At 49.8% G+C, this 21421-nt stretch overlaps 1 protein-coding gene across 1 annotated transcript in view; it reads right to left on the reverse strand.

The window, feature by feature from the left end:
- ITGB5 (integrin, beta 5) overlaps nt 1-21421 on the reverse strand; it is a 122308-nt gene that overhangs the window by 57910 nt on the left and 42977 nt on the right. Inside the window, exons 5-7 of the mRNA XM_005873124.2 lie at nt 15651-15819; nt 1712-1873; nt 146-241 (exon numbers count right to left, since the gene is read on the reverse strand). Coding sequence (XP_005873186.2) covers nt 146-241; nt 1712-1873; nt 15651-15819 — 427 coding nt within the window. The remainder of the gene's footprint in view (nt 1-145; nt 242-1711; nt 1874-15650; nt 15820-21421) is intronic.

Below are 21421 nucleotides of genomic sequence, written 5' to 3' on the forward strand. Positions count from 1 at the left end.
CCCCGCCTCCTGTGGCCCTCCCCACACACAGAGTAGGGCTGTTAACGCGCCTCTCCCCACATTCTAGCCTCCCATTCACCTTAGGGTCAGCATGGCCCCCAGGATTAGGACACGGGTTTCCCTCCCTCCCTCCCTCCAGGTGTACCTTGTAGAGCCCATAATGGTTTTTCGTCACCGCAAAGATGAGGTTGATGTTGTTCTCCGCCAACTTCTCTCCCAGCAAGGCGAGGGATGGGTAGTCCTAGGTCCAACACAAAAGTCAAGTTGTGACACTTCTAACAGGTGAGACACTGCCAGCTCCAATGTGCACTCAGTCACTCACCGCCGGCCATGAAAAGCATCTTCCCCTGGCAGCCCCTCCACCACCCAGCTCTGGCGGCTGCGGTGGCTTCCCCTAAGGACAGGTGCAGAGGAGACCCTCCAGGAAACTAGATCACACTCCCCCGACCCAGAATGGGGAGGTGATGAATGGCCGTTTCCCATACCTGGCCCGTGTTCCCATCCTTTCAGCAAGGAAGGGGCAGAGTTGGGAGGCCCCCAAAGAACAGCCACCACATCCTCCCATCTACCATCAGCACCTATCACCTTTCCTCTGTGCCTAAGACCTTTCCTCTCGATTTCCCTGGCTCACTCATTCTCCTTTACGTAGGCCTCACGCTTGGGCCTGCCTGTGCCCCGACCCCCCGAGTCCTGCTGAGTCCTGCTCATGGCTCAGAAAGGCAGAGAGGCTGCTGACCTCTGCACCAAAAGTTAGGCGATGGTGGGGGTCAGTGGGGGGGCGGGTGGTGGGATACAAGCTGGGAGGGTGGGAGGAAGCTGAGAGGCACTTTAACAATGTCCTGAAGGATTTTAAGGGCTAATGACGGGCACAGGGGCCCATTTCAGCTCTATAGTTACCAGGTTCTACAGCTAGAAGTCCTTTTCCTAGACCCCATTATTCGTGGGTAATATGAAGGCTTGGACACTGGCCACCTCTTGAAACTGGAGAAAATGGGCTTGTCCAGCAAAGAAAATTAGAAAGAATTCCTTTCTAGCCAGATACCAGAATGGATTCGGGAAGGAAGAAGGCATAGATTATTTTTTTAATTGAATAGTAATTTAATTGAATGGGTCTTGGTAATTATTGGTCTGGGTGATGGGAATGTGGGAATCCATTTTGCTGGTCTATTGATCATTATCTATGTTTGAAGTTTTACATAAATTCTTTTAAATTGCAGGGTCCTGGTCGTAGGTCACTGGGAGGGGAAGGTCCCTGGGGCCTCCCATTCCACGCAGGACGCCCCCTGCCCCCTCCTGACACTGATGGAGCCCAGTGCTCAGAGCTCGCTCCTAGAGTCAGGAAGCTTTGGCTTGGTGTGTCCTGTAACTTCCATCCCAGCTTTTATCTCTGCAGGAGCACAGGTCCCGCCCTCCTCTAAGATCACCTCTCCCCTCTGAGCTTTATCCCGTCTCCCCAGATCACCCCTTCCCTCAGGGAAACACTCCCACTTGGGTGCACAATGGCAGAAAGATGACCCAGTGGCAGAAAGTGCTCCCAGTCAAAGAGGAGTTCTGGAAGCCCCGCTGGGGAAGATGGACTAATGAAACCCAATCCCCATCAAGGATGGGATGTCTGTGAGCAGAGGGCCAGACGAGGATGTCACTGCCAGGTGAGCCCTTGGCCAGGTGACCCCGGGCAAGGTCACGGGCGGCACTGGGACCCAGCTCTCACCATCTGGTTGGATGCAGTGTACTCGTTGGCCTCGTTCAGGTGGCACTGGCCATCGTGTGGCTGCACCAGGCCCCCCAGTTTTCCGTCCAGTGCGATGTGGGGCACATCGTCCGTTGTGAAGACCAGCAGGTGCAAGGCGTCCTTTCGCCAGCCGATCTTCTCCTGAGGAGCAGAGGGTGGGTGACTGCAAAGTCTTTCTGGGCACTACCAACGCCTTCCCGGAGCTTCAGACAAGGCACTGGCCCGTCTCCAGGGGATATGGTCTAAGTCAGAGGCACTCCCCCGTGTACTGGGGACACTGTTAAACACTGGAGAGGAACCCCCAGAGCTCAGAAGAGACACAGCCTGGACTGGGGAACCCTAAATGCATGGCTCACATAGGCCCATGTGCCTGGAACCCTCCCTCCAGCCCATCACACTCCTCCCTGCCCCTTTCAGTTTACTCCCGGGGCTGCTTCCCCTTCTAGCCTCACCTGTTATGCCTTCCCCAGAACAGCCTTCCTCCCAACTCTCACAACACACTTGGGCTGGCTGGCTTGTCTGAGATGACAAGGAAGTAACACCTCAGTTCCCAGATTAGACGGAATCGCTCAGAATGAAGTGCTCAAATGACCGACAGATCTGCCTTTAGAGCAGTGGTTCTCAACCTGTGGGTCGCGACCCCTTTGGGGGTTGAACGACCCTTTCACAGGGGTCACCTAAGACCATCGGAAAACACATATATAATTACATATTGTTTTTGTGATTAATCACTATGCTTTAATTATGTTCAATTTGTAACAATGCAAATACATCCTGCATATCAGATATTTACATGACGATTCATAGCAGTAGCAAAATTACAGTTATGAAGTAGCAACGAAAATAATTTTATGATTGGGGGTCACCACACATGAGGAACTGTATTAAAGGGTCGCGGCATTAGGAAGGTTGAGAACCACTGCTTTAGCGGATTTGGTAAAATGGGCCGTCCCTCCATGCTGGCAGGTGTAAACCACTCCCACCACTAACTGGCCCACTCTGGTGTTTAGTTCACTCAGATAAGCTCTTTCCCCCTTCGCTGCTTCACTACAGGGAACGCACCCACGCTTCCGCCGAAGGCACAGCTCAATGCCGACTGCACTGCGATGGGAGGACTCTGCTTCTCCTATTTAGCCACTTGCAGCCCCAACGCTACACAAAAACACTCCCACTCATTATTGGGAGCAGCTACTGGCACAGAGAAATAAAAACTGAGGTATGGTTGCCATCTTACTAATCTTACTTATCTAAATGAAAGGGCATCCCAAAATACATTGGTAGCAGGGCAGATGTATGAAGGATTTAAACACTGTTGAGACTGGATACCGAAATGAGGACTGACTGGACTCACGGACTTGACAATGAAAAGCTATTGCTCTTACGGCCGCTGAGGGGTTGAGGGTTTCTTCCTCTCTGTTTTTTCACCTTAATGATGGATAAAACAGCCTTCCAGAGCTGTGGTGTTTTCTCACTTGCTCCGAAAGCAGCATGGAAATAAACAATTTTTTTTTTTTTTTTAAATCGTGGAAAGTCAGAGTAACATGAGGGAGAAAAGGGGTTTGAAAAAAAAAAGGTGAGTGAGGACAGAAAGCCAGGGGCCTACTATGAACAAAGAACTTAACCTTTTGGGGAATCAGTTTCCTTGACTTTCAACATTCATCCAACATATAATTACTAACATCCTACCTGTGGGGACCTAACAGAGGGTGGTGGTGAGGACACAACAGTGTGGAAGCTGAAGATGAGCATTTGAATTTTGCTGCAGCCTGAATTACCTGTGCAGCTTTGACCAAATGACTAAACACCTCAAAAGCGTTTTGCTTATCAGTAAAATGGGAATAATAATACTTAACATTTATTGATCACCTCCATTATTCCATTAATCTTCACTGCAACCCTTATGAAGTAGGTAGTATACGTAATGTCATCTTGTAGATGAGGAAACTGGCGTTCGGAGACATTAAGTAACTAGCCCAAGGTAACTGAACCGGCAAGGAGCCGAGAGGCAGATTCAAACTGCTTATCTCTTACCCACAAAGCTGAACTACCCAGTCACAGAGGGAGAGAAGAGGTGTGTGTGTGTGTGTGTGTGTGTGTGTGTGTAATAAATGTGACAATTCATGGAAGTACATGGTAGGTTCTCAACCAATGACTGCCAGAACCCAAGTTCAATGCTTGTTGGATTTAAAGGTTGAATCTGAGATGGAAATAGCTCCACAAATGAAGAGTGGCCCAGCATAACAATAATAAATCCTGTTTTCTCCGAAGTGGCCCTGGTTATGTAAGTGATGTGAACAGACTGGGCCCGGACTTGGACGGCAGAGAATGAGTCAAGGCAGGCTTATTTATTCGGCCAGGCTTTGCGGCTTGGAGCTCTCACAAGTGGTGACTCCACAAAGAATTTACATTCAAAATAATTTTCCTCCCGTCTGCCTGGTCAGCAGAGCTGTCTGTTTTCAAGTCTTAAAGTTCTGTATTCCGTGTTTGGGGCAGAGGGCAATAGTGGAAAAATACACTTTTTATTTTTGTAAAAAAAGGAAAACACATTTAAAAATGAAGTGTAGCATAGAGGCCAAAGTATGTGGGCTCTGGAACGGAGGAGGCTGAGTTCAACCTTTGTTCTGCTCTAACTGCGAGGCCTCAACTCAGCCTCCTCACCTCTCTCAGCCTTTAGTTCTGTCACCTATAAAATGGAGACAATCCCACTTTGCAGGGCTGATGCTAGAGTTAGACATAATGCATTTAAAAGCACTTAGGACATAAAAAGAACTAAAAAAGAACTATAATTATTACTCTAAGGCTAGTAATAATTCTCACATTTCTTCTCTTGGTTTACTACTTGATATGTGAGGCTCCCATTGTTACAGGGACTAGGAAGTGTTGCATACCAAAGAGTTCATTAAAACCACAAGAGTCCACCACACACCTGACAGAATGGCTAACATCAAAAAGGTGAAATGGGTGAAGCAGAGGGAGGGTCCGAAGGTACAAACTCCCAGCTATAAAATAAATAAGTCGGAGATTGAATGTACAGCATGGCACCTACAGTTCACAATATTGCGTTGCATAACTGAAAGTCGCTAGGAGAGTAGCTCTTACAGTTCTCACCACCAAAAAAAAAAAAAAATTGTAACTGTGTGGTGATGAGTGTTGACTGGATTTGTTATGGTGACCATTTCGCAATATATACAAATATCGAATCATTACATTGTACCGCTGAAACAAATACAGTGTTATGTCAATTATATCTCAATTTAAAAAAATAAAAAAAACTAATCCCACCAAATGTTGATGGAGATGTGGAGGAAATGAAATGACCATACACTGCCAGGAGGGGTGTAAAATGGCACTCGTCGCCTTGGAAAACTGGCAGTTACTTAAAAAGTTAAACACCTACCAACTGACCCAGCCTTCCCCCTCCTAAGAACTGGCCTATGAGAAATGGAAGCACATGTCCAGAGACTCGAATGCACACATTTATAGCGGCTCTCTTTGTAATAAGCAAAAACTATAAATATCCAAAAAAAACCAAATGCCCATCAACAGGCAGATAAAGAAACAAACTGTGGGACATTCCTACAATGTAATACTTCTCAGTAACAGAGGGAAAGAATGGAGACTCTCCACAGCACAGAGTAATCTCAAAGTAATTGTGCTAAGTGAAATAAGCCAGGCCAAGAAAGAGTCTATACTGTATTTAGAAAATTTTAGCAAATGCAAACTACGGTGTAGTGATAGAAAGCAGGTTAGCAGCTGCCTAGGGTAAGGGGACAGGAGGTGCAGGAGGGAGAAATGGCAGAGATATGTTCATTGTCTTGACTGTGAGATATATATATATATATCTCACAGGTGTGTATATATGTCAACACTTCCAAACTGTACACTTTCAATATGGGTAGTATATTGTAAATCCATTATACCTCAATAAAGGTGTGTGTGTGTGTGTGTGTGTGTGTGAGTTTAAGAAGGCTTGGTTTGCTCAGAGAGCTGTTTAAATACAACAAATCACATGAATAGACTGAGCGTTAGTAATGTGCTGGGAAAACCACTCATACATGTTCTTTGTTCTGGGGCAGCATCCACACAGCAGTCAGGGGCCTGGGCTCAGACATCTGGCAAATCCCCGTTCAGCCTACATCTGCCTCGGCTTGTCCTTATGATCTTAGTGATCCTAGGCCAGTTACTTAATCTCTCCCAGCTCCAGCTTCTCGGCTCTAAGGAGGAGATGATAAGAGTACCCATAAAATAGGGCTGTCCAGAGGGTTAAACAGAATGATTTAAAAGAGCACCCAGCTCAGCACCTGTATATGTTAAGTGAACAGTCAAGATTGACAGGTTTTGTCTTCGGTGTTGAAAATCTATGACTTGAGACTGCAGTCCAGAAGCACACAATCTTAAATCTTATCTTTGGGTTGCAGGGTTATGGGTGATGTTTATGCCCTTTCTGCGTACCAGCCTTTTCCAAGTTTTAGATTAAATATATTCTCTTTTTATAGAAACAATTTTAAGAAAAAAATTTTAAAGACCTAAACTTTTCTCCATGCCTCTGATTAAAAACAAAAATTTTAAAGGCCAATTAAATTCAACGTGATAGAGGTCAGCCCTCAGATGAAAATGTCAGGGGTAGGCGGGATGGAAAGCCGCTGGACTCAAGTCTGGCCAAGGCTGCAATTCACTCAATTTCTCTTTGTTCACTGGTCACATCTGCATCAAATTCACCACAAGGTCTGTGTCAGCCTTCAAACACTCACTTTCCACACTTGCTCCAGGAGGTGACTTCGCTTTTTCCGTCACCAACAGAGAGGAAGGTAGCAGCACTTGCCTTTTGCCTATTCTGGCTCCACAGTCCTGGATGCCTCGTAAATAAAGGGGCCGCCTCCTGGCCTCTCCTCCGATCTTACTGAAGGAGGGCTCCTCCCTCCGCCAGGAAACGCAGCCCCTGAATCCCACCCTCTTTAGAGAATGTGTACGATGGTCAGTCTCTCTGCTTCCTTTCCTTGTGCCTAAAAATCTGCTCATAACCGGCCCTGGCCAGGCAGCTCAGTGGGTCAGAGCATTGTCCTGATACGCCAGGTTGTGGGTTCATTCCCCAGTTAGGACACATACAAGAATCAACCAATGATGCATAAATAAGTGGAACAACAAATTTATGTCTACCTGTCTCTCTCCTCCCCTTCTCCCCCACCCCCGTCTCTCTAAAATCAATCAATAAAAAATTTTTAAAGAAATCTGCTAAAAACAAAAAAAAATCTGCTCATAACTCACTTTTAGTAACCCTTCTTTTGACTCAGCTACTCTGCCAATCTCTCATTACCCCTCCCTCCCTTCCTTCCCTCCCTCCCTCCTTCCTCCCCAAACCTAATGGACTTATTGCCTCTATTTCCTCTTTTCAATTCCTTATGATCTGACCACTCCCCATGACCTTTTCCTCTCCGTCTCCGTCTCCCAGACAGAGGTTCTCCATCCCGTCTCCCTGCCGACACCGCAGTGGCTCTGTCCTGGCAGCGCTGGAGGCTCCCGTAGGAGCTTTCACAATGCTGGTGCCCAGAGGTTCTCTTATAACTGGGCTCACCTGCAGCCATATCACCTAGGTTTCTAAAGCTCCCCGGGTGAGTCTGCCCTGAAGTCAAGGCTGAGAACCTGGCCCGAGGTTGTCACCAGCCCACAGTCATCCTCAGGCCGTGCTCCTGTGGCCTCTCTGTTGCTGACCAGGGCCTCTGTGGAGCCCTCCTGCCCTTGGCTTCTGGGACCCGGCACCGTCCCCCTCCCCCAGGCCGCTAGGGCTGCTTGCTGGCTCCATCTCCTCTCCCATCACTTAGACGGAGTCAAAGGTAACACTGTCCCCGTAGAGATGTATCCAAGTTTGTGCATCTGCCTGGACGACTCACAATCACATCCGCTACCACTTGATTTTCCTCCCGAGTTTCACTCCCAGATCTGCGTCATCACCCGGAGCTCAGCCCACGGGAAGCCGCTGCACCAACTTCCCTCCAAATCACCTGCCCTCCAGGCTCCCACTTCCGCAATGAGCCCATCAAATGCCTGTCCTAGAATCCTCGGGATTGTCTTTTCCATCACGATGCCCTGGCCTCCTAACAGCACGCACCCAGTCCCGAACCGTCAGTTCTCTCTCATAGTCCATTCCCGTGACCTGGGTTGAGCTGGAGCCTCCGGGTTGTGCTGCACCTTCCCCTGCCCTCCCTAAACACACCTGGTGAGCAGGCGAAGCCTGAGGCTCACCTCCTGCCTGGCCACCAGCCTGCACTCTGTCGCCCCTGGGTGCTCTGTGACCCACGTTTACTCCAGCTGGTCCAGGTGAGCCGGATACATGGTTAGGTGGCCTGGCCATGCTATGTGCAAAGCAGCCATCCATGGACTCTGGACACAAGTGTCAGGAGTAATCAGTGGCTGGGGGAGCCATCACCACACCCCAAATCTCTGATTCCATCCAGGTTGCAAGAAGCAAACCCTCTAGCTTTGTGGGGACCAACCAGCCCAGGGCTGGGGCTGGAGACGACTTTCTCGGAGTAAGAACTCAGCAGAGAATCTGCATAAACTCTGTACAGCGGTCCCACCCCACCTGGACTTTCACCCACAGGCTAAGGAGACTCCGTGGGGAAGCCAACAGGAGCAAGGAAAGCTTTTCTCAGCATCAGCTCAGAAAGCAGCAGAGATGGGGAGCTGAGGGAAGAGAAGGGGTGCAGGGCCCAGTCCCAGAATAACAAGAGCTCCGCCCTGGCACATGCCCAGCACTCAGAGAGGAGCGAGGGAATGAACACATAAACAAAAGCGGGGCTGGGTACCGAGTAACCTCCCTCACAACGTCTTCACGTCTTAAATCGCTTCACTCACGATTCCACCAGCTATTTAATATGCTTTGGAATCTAACAAACATCTTTTTAAACATTTTTTAAAATCCTCACAGAGGACATGCTTTTATTGATTTTAGAGAGTGAAGAAGGGAGAGGGAGAGAGAGAAAAGGAAACATCGATGTGAGAGTGAAAGATCAACGGGCTGCCTCCTGTACACGCCCTGACCAGGGATCGAACCTGCAGCTGGGCCTGTGCCCTGACCGAGAGTCGAACCTTAGACTTTTCACTGTGCAGGACGACTTCCAACCAACTGAGCCACACCAGCCAGGGCTCTAACAGACATCTTCATTTAAACACATAAACACGAGAAGCACTAAAAAGCTATCATAAGTAAAAACATTTAATCAAATCGCCTGCCATGAACTAAGATATGAGAAAACTAATGGCAATTGCAGAAAGGGCGACAGGGCCACGGGATTGTCTGAAAGAAGCTCAGCAGGGTGGGGGAGGGGAGGGGGCCAGGTAGCCAGTGGGATGGTTACTGGAGGACGTGGGCAGCCAGCCCTGGAAGTCAGGCAGGGTGACGTGGGGCTCTGTGAAATGGTGAAGAGGAAGTGGTCCATGAAGAGTGGAGAGGGAAGACTGAGCCTTCCAGCCTTTGAGGAGAGTGAAGACAGACTTGCTGGCTTGTTCATCTCCAACATCTGGCCCTGGAGTGTGGGGCTAAAGGAGAGAGAAATCAGGACCAGGGAGTAAGGATGTGGTTTCTCTGTTTGAGGACATGAGCCTCTGGCCTGTGGGCAACTTGGTTTCCAGGGTTGGAAGGAGTCATTCGGGGACTGCAAGATCTGAGAAAGGAGGAAGGTCACTCAAGGGACTAGAGCAGGCTCCGCCCTCCCCGCCTACCTGCAGTCTGTCCCTGGGCCTCTTGTACAGCGGCCCCACCCCACCTGGACTTTCACCCACAGGCTAAGGAGACTCCCTGGGGAAGCCATCGGGAGCAGGGAGAGCTTTGCTCGGCATCAGCTCAAAGCAAGCTGAGCTTGGCATGCAAATGAGCACCCATGATAGAGTTCATGGTCATGGTGGCCCATTATAATGCAGCTTAGAGGTGCACCGCCAAGAACCACAGAAGACAGGCTAGAAGGGGCTCCTACAGAACCAAAGCACCAGCGGCTACTGGAGAGAAAAACTGGCGCAGAGGAAACAGTGGCACCTAACGTTCGGGAGGAACCCCAGAGGTTGGCTTGTCCAAGCTCCAGCCAATGCAGAAATCTTTCGTGTGGCACCCCCACCCCAAGGGTAGGGGTCCCCCCACACACTCACTGCCATGTCTGGCAGCTTATTCTACTACTGAGCAGTGATGCCTAGAAAATTCTTCTTTATGTTGATTCAACCTGCTTCCCTGTGGCTGCCCTAGCACATGGAGTCTACCACTCTTATCCAAAGCTACCTGAGGTCAGGTCACATGCTGCTTCCTGAGGTGTCCCTCCTCCTGGTTAACCTTTAACCCCACCCCAAGGACGCAGTGCCAGGCCCAGCACCATCCGCTCAGCCCCTCCGCTCGCTCTCGCCGTCAGTGTCTGTCTTAAACACAGTCCCCAGAGGCGGACGCAGCCCCCTCGGTGGGGTCTGAGGTGCCAGGAAGCAGGGGTGGGACTGCGGCCGGCGGGCCCTAGAGTGCATGTCCTGTGTTTGGCAGCTGAATCTTCCGAGGGGCTCCCAGGAAGCCTGTGGGTCCCCTGAGGCATTTCACAGTGACTCACACAGGGACCATGACAGCCCACAAGTGAGAGAGGCAGGGAGAGTGCAGGAGAGCCTAGAACACCAATTCCTGGGAAGCTGGGAAAATCTGAGCCACTCAGTGTCTTAGAAAACAGGTGAGCACGTGCCTGAACATAGGCTGGCTGGCTCGCCGTGGCTGGCTGGTTGGGAGACAACGCTCGCGATAGATACTCCCTGGTAAACAGTGCTCATCCAGGGAGCAGTTTCAGTGATGACAGAAACACTACCTTTAAATGACCGGGTTTTCTGATCTCAAGGTCAACCCGTCTAATTAAAATTAATCGTCACCCAAATGAACGGATCCTCTAGCCGGATACTGCTGACACGGCCTGTGGGCCCCAGCTGTCACTGAAGGGTCACCGGCCACATGCTCCCTCACTGCTGGAAAGGACCCTCCATCTGAAAAAGTGTCTCCACTGCACTGTGTGTGCGAGACAGAGAGCAGAACCACGGTTCTGAGAGGCCCTCTGAATTATGAATGAGCAGGCAGACATCGGAGTTCCCATTCACAGACAGGGGAGCTAAGGGCAAAGATAAGCTTGCTTATTCACAGGGCTGGGCTCCATCGGCAGGCTGACCCCAGACGGGACCCGAGGCTGCCAGAACTGTTTAGCGTCCTGATAAACAGGAAGCTCTTAGCTCCGGAGCACAGTAGCATGTGCAACTGTCTTCCCCCGGGACTGATTCAGTCCTGCAAACTGGGTCACGTGGGAAATGGAAATGGCTCCTTCGATGAGGACTTTGCTCCCTCTGGAAGCACACGCCTTCCCCCTCTCCCTTCCTGCAATGGCCACTCCAATGTCAGGATTAAGAGCACTGGCTTTGGTGGGTCCAGTCCCATCTCTGGCTCGGTCGTTTCCAGCTGTAAGACCTTTGAGAAGTTGCGCAACCTTTCTAGGCTAGTTTCCTCGTCAGGAGGGGAGAGTAAAACCACTTTAAGAGGATTAACTAAAATAACTTCTGTGGAATGCTTGGTGTGGAACCTGCTCTCGCAAAGCATTTGGCCAATGGTTATCAATAGCATCCTCAGCATCAGGGCCTCAGGGCAAACATGGGGAAGCAAAGAGACCAAGGCGACCCTGAAGGTCAAGAGCGTTGTGATTCCACCGCTGGGTCCTAAGGGACTAGGCCTTCCACAGAGTCCGTGCACTCGGCTGGTACCTGAGATGCTGTATGGACATCCATCATCCAACTGAAATGATGCTCAGGGGGACAGGCGCTGGGGCCCATTCATCTCTGCATCCCTCACAGCACCTAATGTGGCAGCTTGCACACAGTGAGAACTCAGTAAGTTGTGAACACTGGACATTAACCTTCCAGGCACCCACTGAGGGAGACAGAACAGGTTTGGGAGAGGAGATGAGGAAGGAAAGGGAGCTGATATGACCAGCCAGGGGTCTGAGCTTGGGTGCTGAGGGGTCTGAAATCCAGCCAACACATAATGAAAACACAAGGTTAGATTCCTCTGTGATCCCCCAATCTTACTGACATTCAAGCCTATTTTTGTCACTTTATAACAATAAACATGTTCTCCAGAGTAGCTTGTGTTTTTTCCTGCTTCCATCCATATTTTGCAATTAAAAAAAAAATCTTTTTAAAAAATCTGTTCTGTGGTTGAACTTGAGGGCAAAAGTGTAATATTTCTTTCCGTGGGGAAAAGAAATCTCAGCCTGTGACTCAGGATTTAGACATTCGCCTCGAGCCCCAGCCCCAGCAGGGTGAGCAGCACATGCCGGATGCGGACTCCATGGACAGTCCAACCTAAACTGAAGAGAAACACTGGGATGTGTAAGGCTGAACCACAGGCGTTCTCTGTTTCTGTAGAGGAAATTATCAATAGTCAAATATCAATTATCATACAAATGATATCTGGCATACAGACGAGCACCCATGATAGAGTTCATGGTCATGGTGGCCCATTATAATGCAGCTTAGAGGTGCACCGCCAATGACAATAACTTCATATGGTCCCATCTAATGTTTACAAACAGGATCTTTTATTGGCTTTCTGGTGGATCTGCCAGCTCAAATCAAGTCCCCGAGGACAGGGACTTGTTCTCATCGTCCTTTAATTTTCGTCACCCTACCTGCCACTGCACACTTACTGGGGGCTCGATAGATACGCTCTGAGTGGGCAAGTACTGCCGAGTAACAGTAATTCCCATCTGCTTTAGTGGACGTGTGGGAAGCACGGTGACATGGGAGCCGCCTGGTGTGATGAGAGGGTGGGCCTGGGGGCTCCTGGACTTCGGGAGCTTAATGGAATCTGCAAGAACAGAGCATCTGTTTCTACACCAAATGTGTACCGTGAACCTGTGATGTGCCAGGCAGTGAGCCGTCGGTGCTGGGGATGGAGGGTGCACGGTTCAGAACACAGAACACAGGCTGGACGGGGCTACTACAGACCAAAAACAGCAGTGGTTCCTGGTGAAAAAACAGACGCTGAGGAAACAGCAGCACCTGACGTCTGGAGAGAAAGAGACAGGTCCCTGTCGTCAGAGAGCTTACTGTCTCAAAGGGGAAACAGATGTCACACGAGGAGTGGCTCAAATAAAACCACTGTTTTATGGGAGCTGGGTGCATGTGGCCGAGGTCTGGTGCTGGGGACCCTGACCTAGCCAGGAGGACCCATCGGGCAGGGCTGCCTCCGCACAGACCAGGAAGCGGAGATCTCAACCAGAGGTAACCATGGATTAGACATGAAAAGAAAAGAGGGTTCGGGGAAGAAGGGAGGGGTGCACAGGCAGAGCACGGAGGGTGTCCAGGGCAGTGGAGCTAGTCTGAATGATTCTGTAATAGGTGATACATGTCATTACACTTTGTCCAAACCCACAGGATGTACACCAAGATTCAGTGAACCCAGTGTGAACTACGGACTTTGGGTGACAATGATGTGTCAACTGTAGGTTCATCAGTTGTGACAAATACACCACTCCAGTGGGGGATACTGACAATGGGGGAGGCTCTGTGTGGGGGGTGGGGGAGGTATATGGGAACTCTGGGTACTCTCTGTTCCATTCTGTGAACCTAAAGCTGCTCTTACAAAATACTGTCAATGAAAAGGGAAAGAAGAGCCGGAGAACAGAGGAGGGATAGTCCAGGCAGAGGAAACAGCCTGTGCAAAGGGCCTCACATGAGTCAGAGTAACCGACTCAAGGTCACTGGCTGGACGCAGAGGCAGGGGTGGAGGCTGGGAGAGCAGTGCCAGAGGCCGGGGATAAACCCTGGTCTCTTTTCCTCTTTGCCAAACGGACATTCAAAGCAGAAAGGAGCCGTCATTGAAAGGAAAAACTGGCGTTCTCGCCAGGTACAGGAATACAGCCTCAGCCGTCGAAGGGCCTCCTGACCTTCCCCAGGATGAGTCTTCCTGCCATCGTCAGCCAGGGAGCCAAGGGGTGCAGACACTTTCTATGCAGGAAGCAGAGCTGTACGCTGGGAGGTAAAAGGAGATGCGAGCTCTCACGCACACCCTCTTGTAATTCTGAGCTGTAATTCAGTCAGTTCTCACCCCGCCTGTCAGAACGAGCAGCTGTGGGCAGGGCAGGGAAGCCCACAGCACAGCTCACGGGCAGGAGGCAAAACAAGGAAACATCGCCTCCTCGACTAAGACAGTCAAGTGATTCAAAAGTGCACATTAAACCACAGCTCCCTGCCCCATAGGAAGCCAGCGTGGGCCTTCGCCTCCTCCGATGCAAAAGCGGCATGGGCATGGAGCTGCACGCCTGTGCTTTAAGCGTCCAGTCATGCCCTTCCCATGACGGAAATTAAACAGAGTTCATATCACTGGGCATTGCTTAGGCCTGTCGCTGGGTTCTTTCCCCAGAGCCTTAATGGTGATTTCTTACCCTCCCCCAACGCCCCCCCTACCCCAAATGCACAAAATTCTCAAGACGGGAAGACAGAGGCATCCTATGTTTTCCCTGCACTGTTCATCCCTGCCAGAAGGGGATTTGGCAGCATATTTCTGAAGACAACACCTCATACAATCGATGTATGCCAGTCAAAATACCATTTTTCTTTCTGAAGCAAATTTAGACACTGTCTATTTTGTGATGCATTTGAGAGATTAAGAGCTGAACACACTCTAGCTGCGTTCCATCTCACTTTCTTGGACGGCTACAAAGCATCGGGGACCTCTGAGACAAACCCTCTGGCTCTGCCAGCAGCTGGGAAGTGGCCGCTTGCAGCCACCCTGGCCGGGGCCTCTGGGAACCCTTCTCTCCAGGGCGGCCGAGGACGCGGCACGTGACCAGCTGTGGGATCAAGAAGAGGACCTTCTTCACTTTTTTCCTTCCCCTTAGCCCTCTCGGTCCACTGTTTCGGTTTTTTATTTCAGAAAGGAAACTGGCTCTCTTGTCACCCTGACGGAGTGAGTGGAGGAAAAGAGAGCGAGCCACACTGAGCACAGGCCCTCTAGCATCAGAGCATGTAAGTGGCCAATTAAGTGCTTATCGCCTAGTGAAGGACCAGCAGCTGCTGATACAGCTTCTCCAGACTGAGTCCCAGACTCCTTCCCCGGCCCTCCCCCAACCCAACCGCAGTCCCGACCCCCGACCCCCGCCCCACTGCCGAGCCCGCCTAACGTTTCAAGAGAGCTTTGCCAATTCCATGTGCTTTGTGATGACCACCATGGAAAAATTTCAAAAGTATGCATTGGGTTAGCAAATTCAAGAGTGACTTTTATGCTTTGTTGTTGTTACTGGGTTGTTTTGACAGCAGACCATTATTTTAGGAAGAAGTCATTACCAACATTCCAATGATATATTCTGCTGAGACTGGAGCCTCTCAGAGCGTGAGTTCATTTCTGACCTAAGTCTATGCCTCCCTCCGGATTCATAGCTCACAGAGAAGCAGGAGGAAAACAAACAAGCAGAAATGCAACCAGCGATGACATGCAGTTCTCCCCTCCAGCTGGATCCCCCCACAGAGCCATATGTAAGCTTTACCAAAATCGGGCCAGAAAGCTCGATAAGCTTCCATGCATTTGGCAGGACCTTTATTATTTTTTTTTTCCCCTGAAGAGATGCTAAAAGCCAAATGTATAAACACAGAACAGCTGTCTCCTGGCACAGACAGCATCCCATTGCTACAGCCACACCCTGACAGAGAGAGAGATACACGCCAGCCGGATCCATCCCTGAGCTCCTGCCGCCCGGACGGCTGTACATTTCCCAGGGTCCACGGAGCTCATCCTCTGACATGGAAGCCACATGCTGGGGCGGCTCGAAGTCTGCCATCTCCTGCAGGCAGTGTCCACGCCCACCCTGACGCTCTCTTCCTGGACCTCCCACGCAGGGACAGGACCGGAGAGGAAAGTTACCTTGCAGACAGCCGCCTGGAGCACGGCATCGAAGCCGCCCTCGGGGGCATCGCGGTTCCGGGACACCCTCTGTTTCCGAACTTCCTCGTTGAAGCTGTCCACTCTGTCTGTGAGAGGCAGCAGGTGGCGGAACCCAAAGGAAGGGACGCAGTTTGGGAACAGCTTGTAACTAGAGAGAAAGAAGACAAGAGTCACTTTTCCATCTCTGTCCCTAGATCTTACACAACCCACTACTCTTGAATATTTACCAGCACCTACTGTGCGCTCCAGGGACTGGCACAGTGGGGAGAAGAAAAAGAAATAACATAGTTTCAACTCTCCAAACATCAAGCTATAAACTGCAGGCAAGACAGCAGATACCAGGTTGTGAGTGAGAGGAAGCAGAGGTGGTAACAGGCTGCTGGGCTCAGAGGAAGACCTCAGGGAGCGGGGCCAGTGGTTTGGGCGCTGTGGCCCAAGCAGCACATGGGGAGGCTCAGGACGGTGGGTCATGTCGAGTGAAGGCAACGTGGGCAGTTACTCTATGAAACCAGCTTTCCAATTCGGCCGCTGTCATGTGACAAAGGATCACATAACCCCTTCAGGTCAACCCGCTCAGAGACCAGAGGACATGCTGGCACGTGAGCCAGTGCTAAATGCAACAGGAACGGGGACGTTCTTTCTGCTTCTTCATTCATTCATAAATATTGCCGCGCTAAACTGTCAGCTCTCCTAGATGCAATCAATATCATTTAGAAACCAAGCATCTCCCAATGGAAAATTATATCTAGGAGTTGGGAAAGAGGGAAGTGCCGCATCTCAATAACAGGCTAATGCACAATCTTAATGAAACACTGGGCAATCTCATCTTGAGTGTGCAGTAGGGATCCCCAGCGGCCCGTTCCCCAGGAGAAAGTTTGATCCCAGTTGTAGTTTCAGCCAATGAAATAGGAAGAGAGGCCTCACATTGTTTCAGCTATGGGTTCCTGACAGGGAAGAGCATCCTGGCCAGAGAGAAGAGCACTTGCAAGAGCCCTGGGGTAGGAGGGAGCCCCGTGAGCCCAAGTCGAGCGGGAGGCCAGCAGGGCTGCAGTGCAGGGAGTGAGGGCAAGGATGGGCTAAGAGGAGGCTGGGAAGGCAGGCTGGACCAGACTGCAGATCTGTGGACATGTTAAGGAAGCTTTTATTTCAGAACAAAAGATGAAAAATAAACACTAACAGAGGCCTCTGGGAAAGCCCTGTGCTCCAATGCAAGCCCTGTGCATGGGAAGGGAAACAGGCTTAGCAATTGCTAGAGATCGTGCCTCCCTGCGGCCAAGAGGCGGCTGCCAGGGCAGGTCTGGGCAGGCTCCCCTCCTCCCGCAGAGGTGATCTTTGGCTCTCTGAGAGGCTGCTGCATTCTTCTGGGACCGACAGTGCCTGCTCCATCCACCACGCACTAGCAACTCGCTGGCTCTGGACGGTCACCCCCACCGGCACAGTGGCCACGGTTCTCTCCGGATGCCAGAGGTTTCCCCACCTGCTGTCCTGTTTGTTCACTCCCTCCTCCTACCCCCAATCTTCACCTGCACCTTGTGCTTGGACAGGTCAGATTCCTCTCACCCGAGCCTGGGGCCACCCAAACTTTTCATCCCTGTCTCATTTTGCCAGAAAGAAAAGGGTCGTAGAAATTGCATTGCCATCTGGAAAAAGGAATGAGCTGAGGTCTCCTCTGGGGTCATCTGACACATGGACAGGCCTAGGAGGAAGTACATACAAACTCTCACTTCCCTCTCTCTCTTCCTCTAAGCAGCTACTCCCTCCTGTGTCGTTCTGGTCCATGATTTAGGCCGTCAGGTATGTGCTGACTGTCGCAGTTAATCAGGTTAGCTAAGGAAAGGGAGGAGAGGCGCAGAATAATAACAGCCGTTCAATGAGAAAACCAGAAGCGCTGTGACAAGCTCAGCTAAATTGGCTCAGCATTTTTTACCTTTTCTCTTTCATCCCTGAAAACAGCAGTAAGTACAGTTGGCCCTTGAACAGCAGGGGGTTAGGGGCACTGACACCCCATGCAGGTGAAAACCCACATATAACTTTTGACTCCCCCAAAACGTAACTACTAATCGTCTATGGTTGACCAGAAGCTTTGAAATTAACATAAACGTCGATTAACTCTTATTTTGTGTTATGTATGACATACTGTATTCTTACAAAAAAGAAAGCTAGAGAAAAGAAAACGTTATTAAGAAAATCCTGAAGGAGAGAAAATATTTACAGTATTGCACATATTTATTGAAAAAAGTCTGCCTGTAAGTAGACTTGCACATGCAGTTCAAACCTGTGCTGTTCAGGGGCCACCGTAGATAAATTTTTACTGTGGAGAATTACTAGTAAGTAATTAGTAACTGGAAAATGTGCTGGCCAGTGAGAAGCCTTCTTTACAGAGAACTGACTTTAACCAGATTAGTCACCTCTGAAAAGCAGCTTAGTTGGAGAAAGACAGACCCTGTTGAACATCTCCCTAATCACTGGAATCCAATGTCACCTGTGACTAATCTAACCCCTGGAAGAGCTGAGTGACCTTTAGATCTAGTGCTTGGGGGTCTCGTGCCAGGAAATCCTTCCACCTCGGCCCTGTGTCTGCGCCATCGGACCCCAGGTTAGGGCCGTGCAGGGGGGGAGTTACTAAATTAAGGGTTATGAACCAGGAGACCAATAAAATACATATGCTTAAAGAGCCTGGAGAGCATCTCTATATACACAAGGCTAACATGCTAAGTGTCCGACCTGTCACTAAAATCAAAAACAGAAAAATTCCAGCCACTGGCCTGGGAAAGAGGGAACATCCACTCTGGGCCAAGAGTGAGATGAATCACCCGTAAAAATTGCAACTCCGGGCCCAAGCAAGTCAGAATCCACTTCTTTTATGGTGAAAGAAGTCCCCAGCCAAGAAATGAATGGGAAGACTAGTCCAGGGACAGCTGGAGGGTCCTGGCAGCAGCAAACATAAAGCCGCCCTGCAGGGCGGCCAGCGCCCCTGGAGCATGTGGTCCTCTGGTGAGGAGGAGCTAACGCACAGGTGCAGACCCGTGAGAAACAAACCACCATGAGGGAGGCCAGCAAACCCAACCAACCGCGGGGCCTGCAGTTCAAGAGGCAGAGATGACAGAAAGGTCCTTTAAAGCAAGGATATTCCAGAACAGGGTATTATTCGGGGGTAAAGCCAGAAGGCTGTGAAAAAATAATATGAAAAATCACCAAAATCCCAAAATGAAACCTCAGTGTACAGATTAGACAACTGAAGAACAAAGTGACAAACTGGTAGACATTTCTTCAGCAGTTTAGGGTAGAACTCTGTTTCTATGAGTTTGGCTTTTTTATTTTTATTTTTTTTACAAATGGAATTTTTTATTGATTGATTAGTAGTGGAGGGAGTAATGGAGGGAGGGAAAGAGGGAGGGAAGGAGAGGATGATGGGGAAGGAGGGAGAGGGGGAGAGGGAGGGAGGGAGGGAGGGAGAGAGAGAAACCTCTATTTCTTGTTCCACTTATTTATGCATTCATTGGTTGATTCTTGTATGTGCCCTGACTGGGTATTGAACCCGAAACCTTGGTGTAAGTGGGCTGAGGCTCTAACCAACTGAGCTACTGGGCCAGGGCTAGGATCTGTCCTCTTAATCAGACTCCATGCTGTCTGCCCCAGGCTGGGCCTCCGCTGCTTCTTCCTCCTCCTTGTTGGGGGAAGTCAGCCTGAGAAGGAGCTCCAGCCCATTCCAGGACAGAGGGGACAGTCTATCTATCACACCGACAGGCGGGGGCAGAGAACAGCTAGATTGGGACCAAGATGATGGGGAGGCCTGGGAACCAAGTGTGTTGGATGCTTAGTCTGGAAGGTCAGGAGGGTTGAACGCTCTTTGCAGATACATGAGAGGCTGTAATAGGGACAGGGCAGGTCAAGAGGCAAGAATGGGCCTTGTGTGTGGATGCTCTCGGTAGGTAGACTTCCAAGTCATAGGAAATATCTCTAGTACCTGAGCCTCCAGGCTGTATTGCAGCTCTTCCTGTCCCCACACATACTCTAGCTTTGCTTCTAGGGAGGTAGATTTTTATTTTATTTATTTACTTTTAAAATATATTTTTATTGATTTTCGTGAGATGGAGAGGGAGAGATAGAAACATCAATGATGAGAGAGAATCATTGATCACTGCCTCCTGGACACCCCCTACTGGGGATTGAGTCCACAACCCAGGAATGTGCCCTGACCTTGAATTGAACTGTGACCTCCCGGTTCATGGGTTAATGCTCAATCACTGAGACACACCAGCTGGGCAGATTTTTTTGTTTGTTTAATCCTCACCCTAGGATATGTTTACTGATTTTTTTAGAGAGAGAAAGAGGAGGAGAAGGAGGAGGAGGAGGAGAGATATCAATGTGAGAGAGAAACATCGATCAGTTGCTTCCAGTACATGCCCTGACCTGGAATCAAACCTGTAACCTTTTGGGATTGGGATTTGGGACAACGCTCCAACCAGCTGAGTCACTGGCCAGGGCAGGGAGGTAACTTTTGCTAGTGGCTCATAGTGAAAGCTTTGGAGTCACACAGATGTAGGTTTGAGGCCTGCCTTTGCCATTTACTATGTGACCTTGGGTAAGTGACGTAATCTCTCTGCGGACCACCAGTTGGTGACCGCTGCTCCGGACAATAGATATACAATTTGCCCCTTGGATTCTGAGGATACCATAAAGTAAAACCTGCAAAGAGCTTAACCTGGTGCCTGGCCCACGTGAAAGCTCAATCATTGAGAAAGGAGGGGGAAAGAGAGGAAGGAAAAAGAGAGATGAGGCAGAGGCAGCAGTAAGGACTTCCCTTTCATCTGCCAGGTGGGCCCTGCAGGGGGACAATGGATCCCTGTCCCCACATGGGTAGGGGCTTTGAGGCTGCTGGCTGGCAACTGGAGCCGTGGATGGAGTGGGTACGGACCGGGGGTGGCAGAAGTGGGGCAGCTTTGTTTCTGCCAGTTATTTAAAACCAGAATGCTAACAAGCTTTCAAAACAAAACAAAACACAACTCAAGTACTCTTTGGATGGGATATAATAAAATGGTTCTATCTGAAATAGAACCAAACAGCTTTGTTGTTGCACACAAAGGCCTAATTCTTTGTGCCTCTCTGGAGTGGAGGCCCAGAAGTACAAGGGTGAAAGGGTCAATGAAACTCTGAGGGTGCAGCATCCTCCTCCCCCAACACTGAGAACTAAAAGAACCCATAGAAAAGTCCTGGGGCGATGGGGTACCAGAAGTCTCAAGTGCTCCAGACTTGAGCACAAATGCATGGGAGGGCATCTTCCATCCTTCCATTTCACAGATGAGAAAACTGAGGTCCACAGAGTAAGAACCAGGATTGGCACATAGATCTTTAACCCTCTGGTTCAGTTCTCACCCATGAAGGCAACATGGGAATTTTCACTGTGGAGATCTGAGGGACTGAGGCCCGATGGCAGCAGAAGGCTGGGTCCCGGTAAGTGCCCTCGGTGGTCTAGGAGTGTCTAGGTCAGTGGTTCTCAACCTTCCTAATGCCGCGACCCTTTAATACAGTTCCTCATGTTGTGGTGACCCCCAACCATAAAATTATTTTCGTTGCTACTTCATAACTGTAATTTTGCTACTGTTATGAATCGTAATGTAAATATCTGATATGCAGGATGTATTTTCATTGTTACAAATTGAACATAATTAAAGCATAGTGATTAATCACAAAAACAATATGTAATTATATATGTGTTTTCCGATGGTCTTAGGCGACCCCTGTGAAAG

This window comes from Myotis brandtii, unplaced genomic scaffold (assembly GCF_000412655.1).
Source record: "Myotis brandtii unplaced genomic scaffold, ASM41265v1 scaffold4, whole genome shotgun sequence".
Lineage (NCBI taxonomy): Eukaryota > Metazoa > Chordata > Mammalia > Chiroptera > Vespertilionidae > Myotis > Myotis brandtii.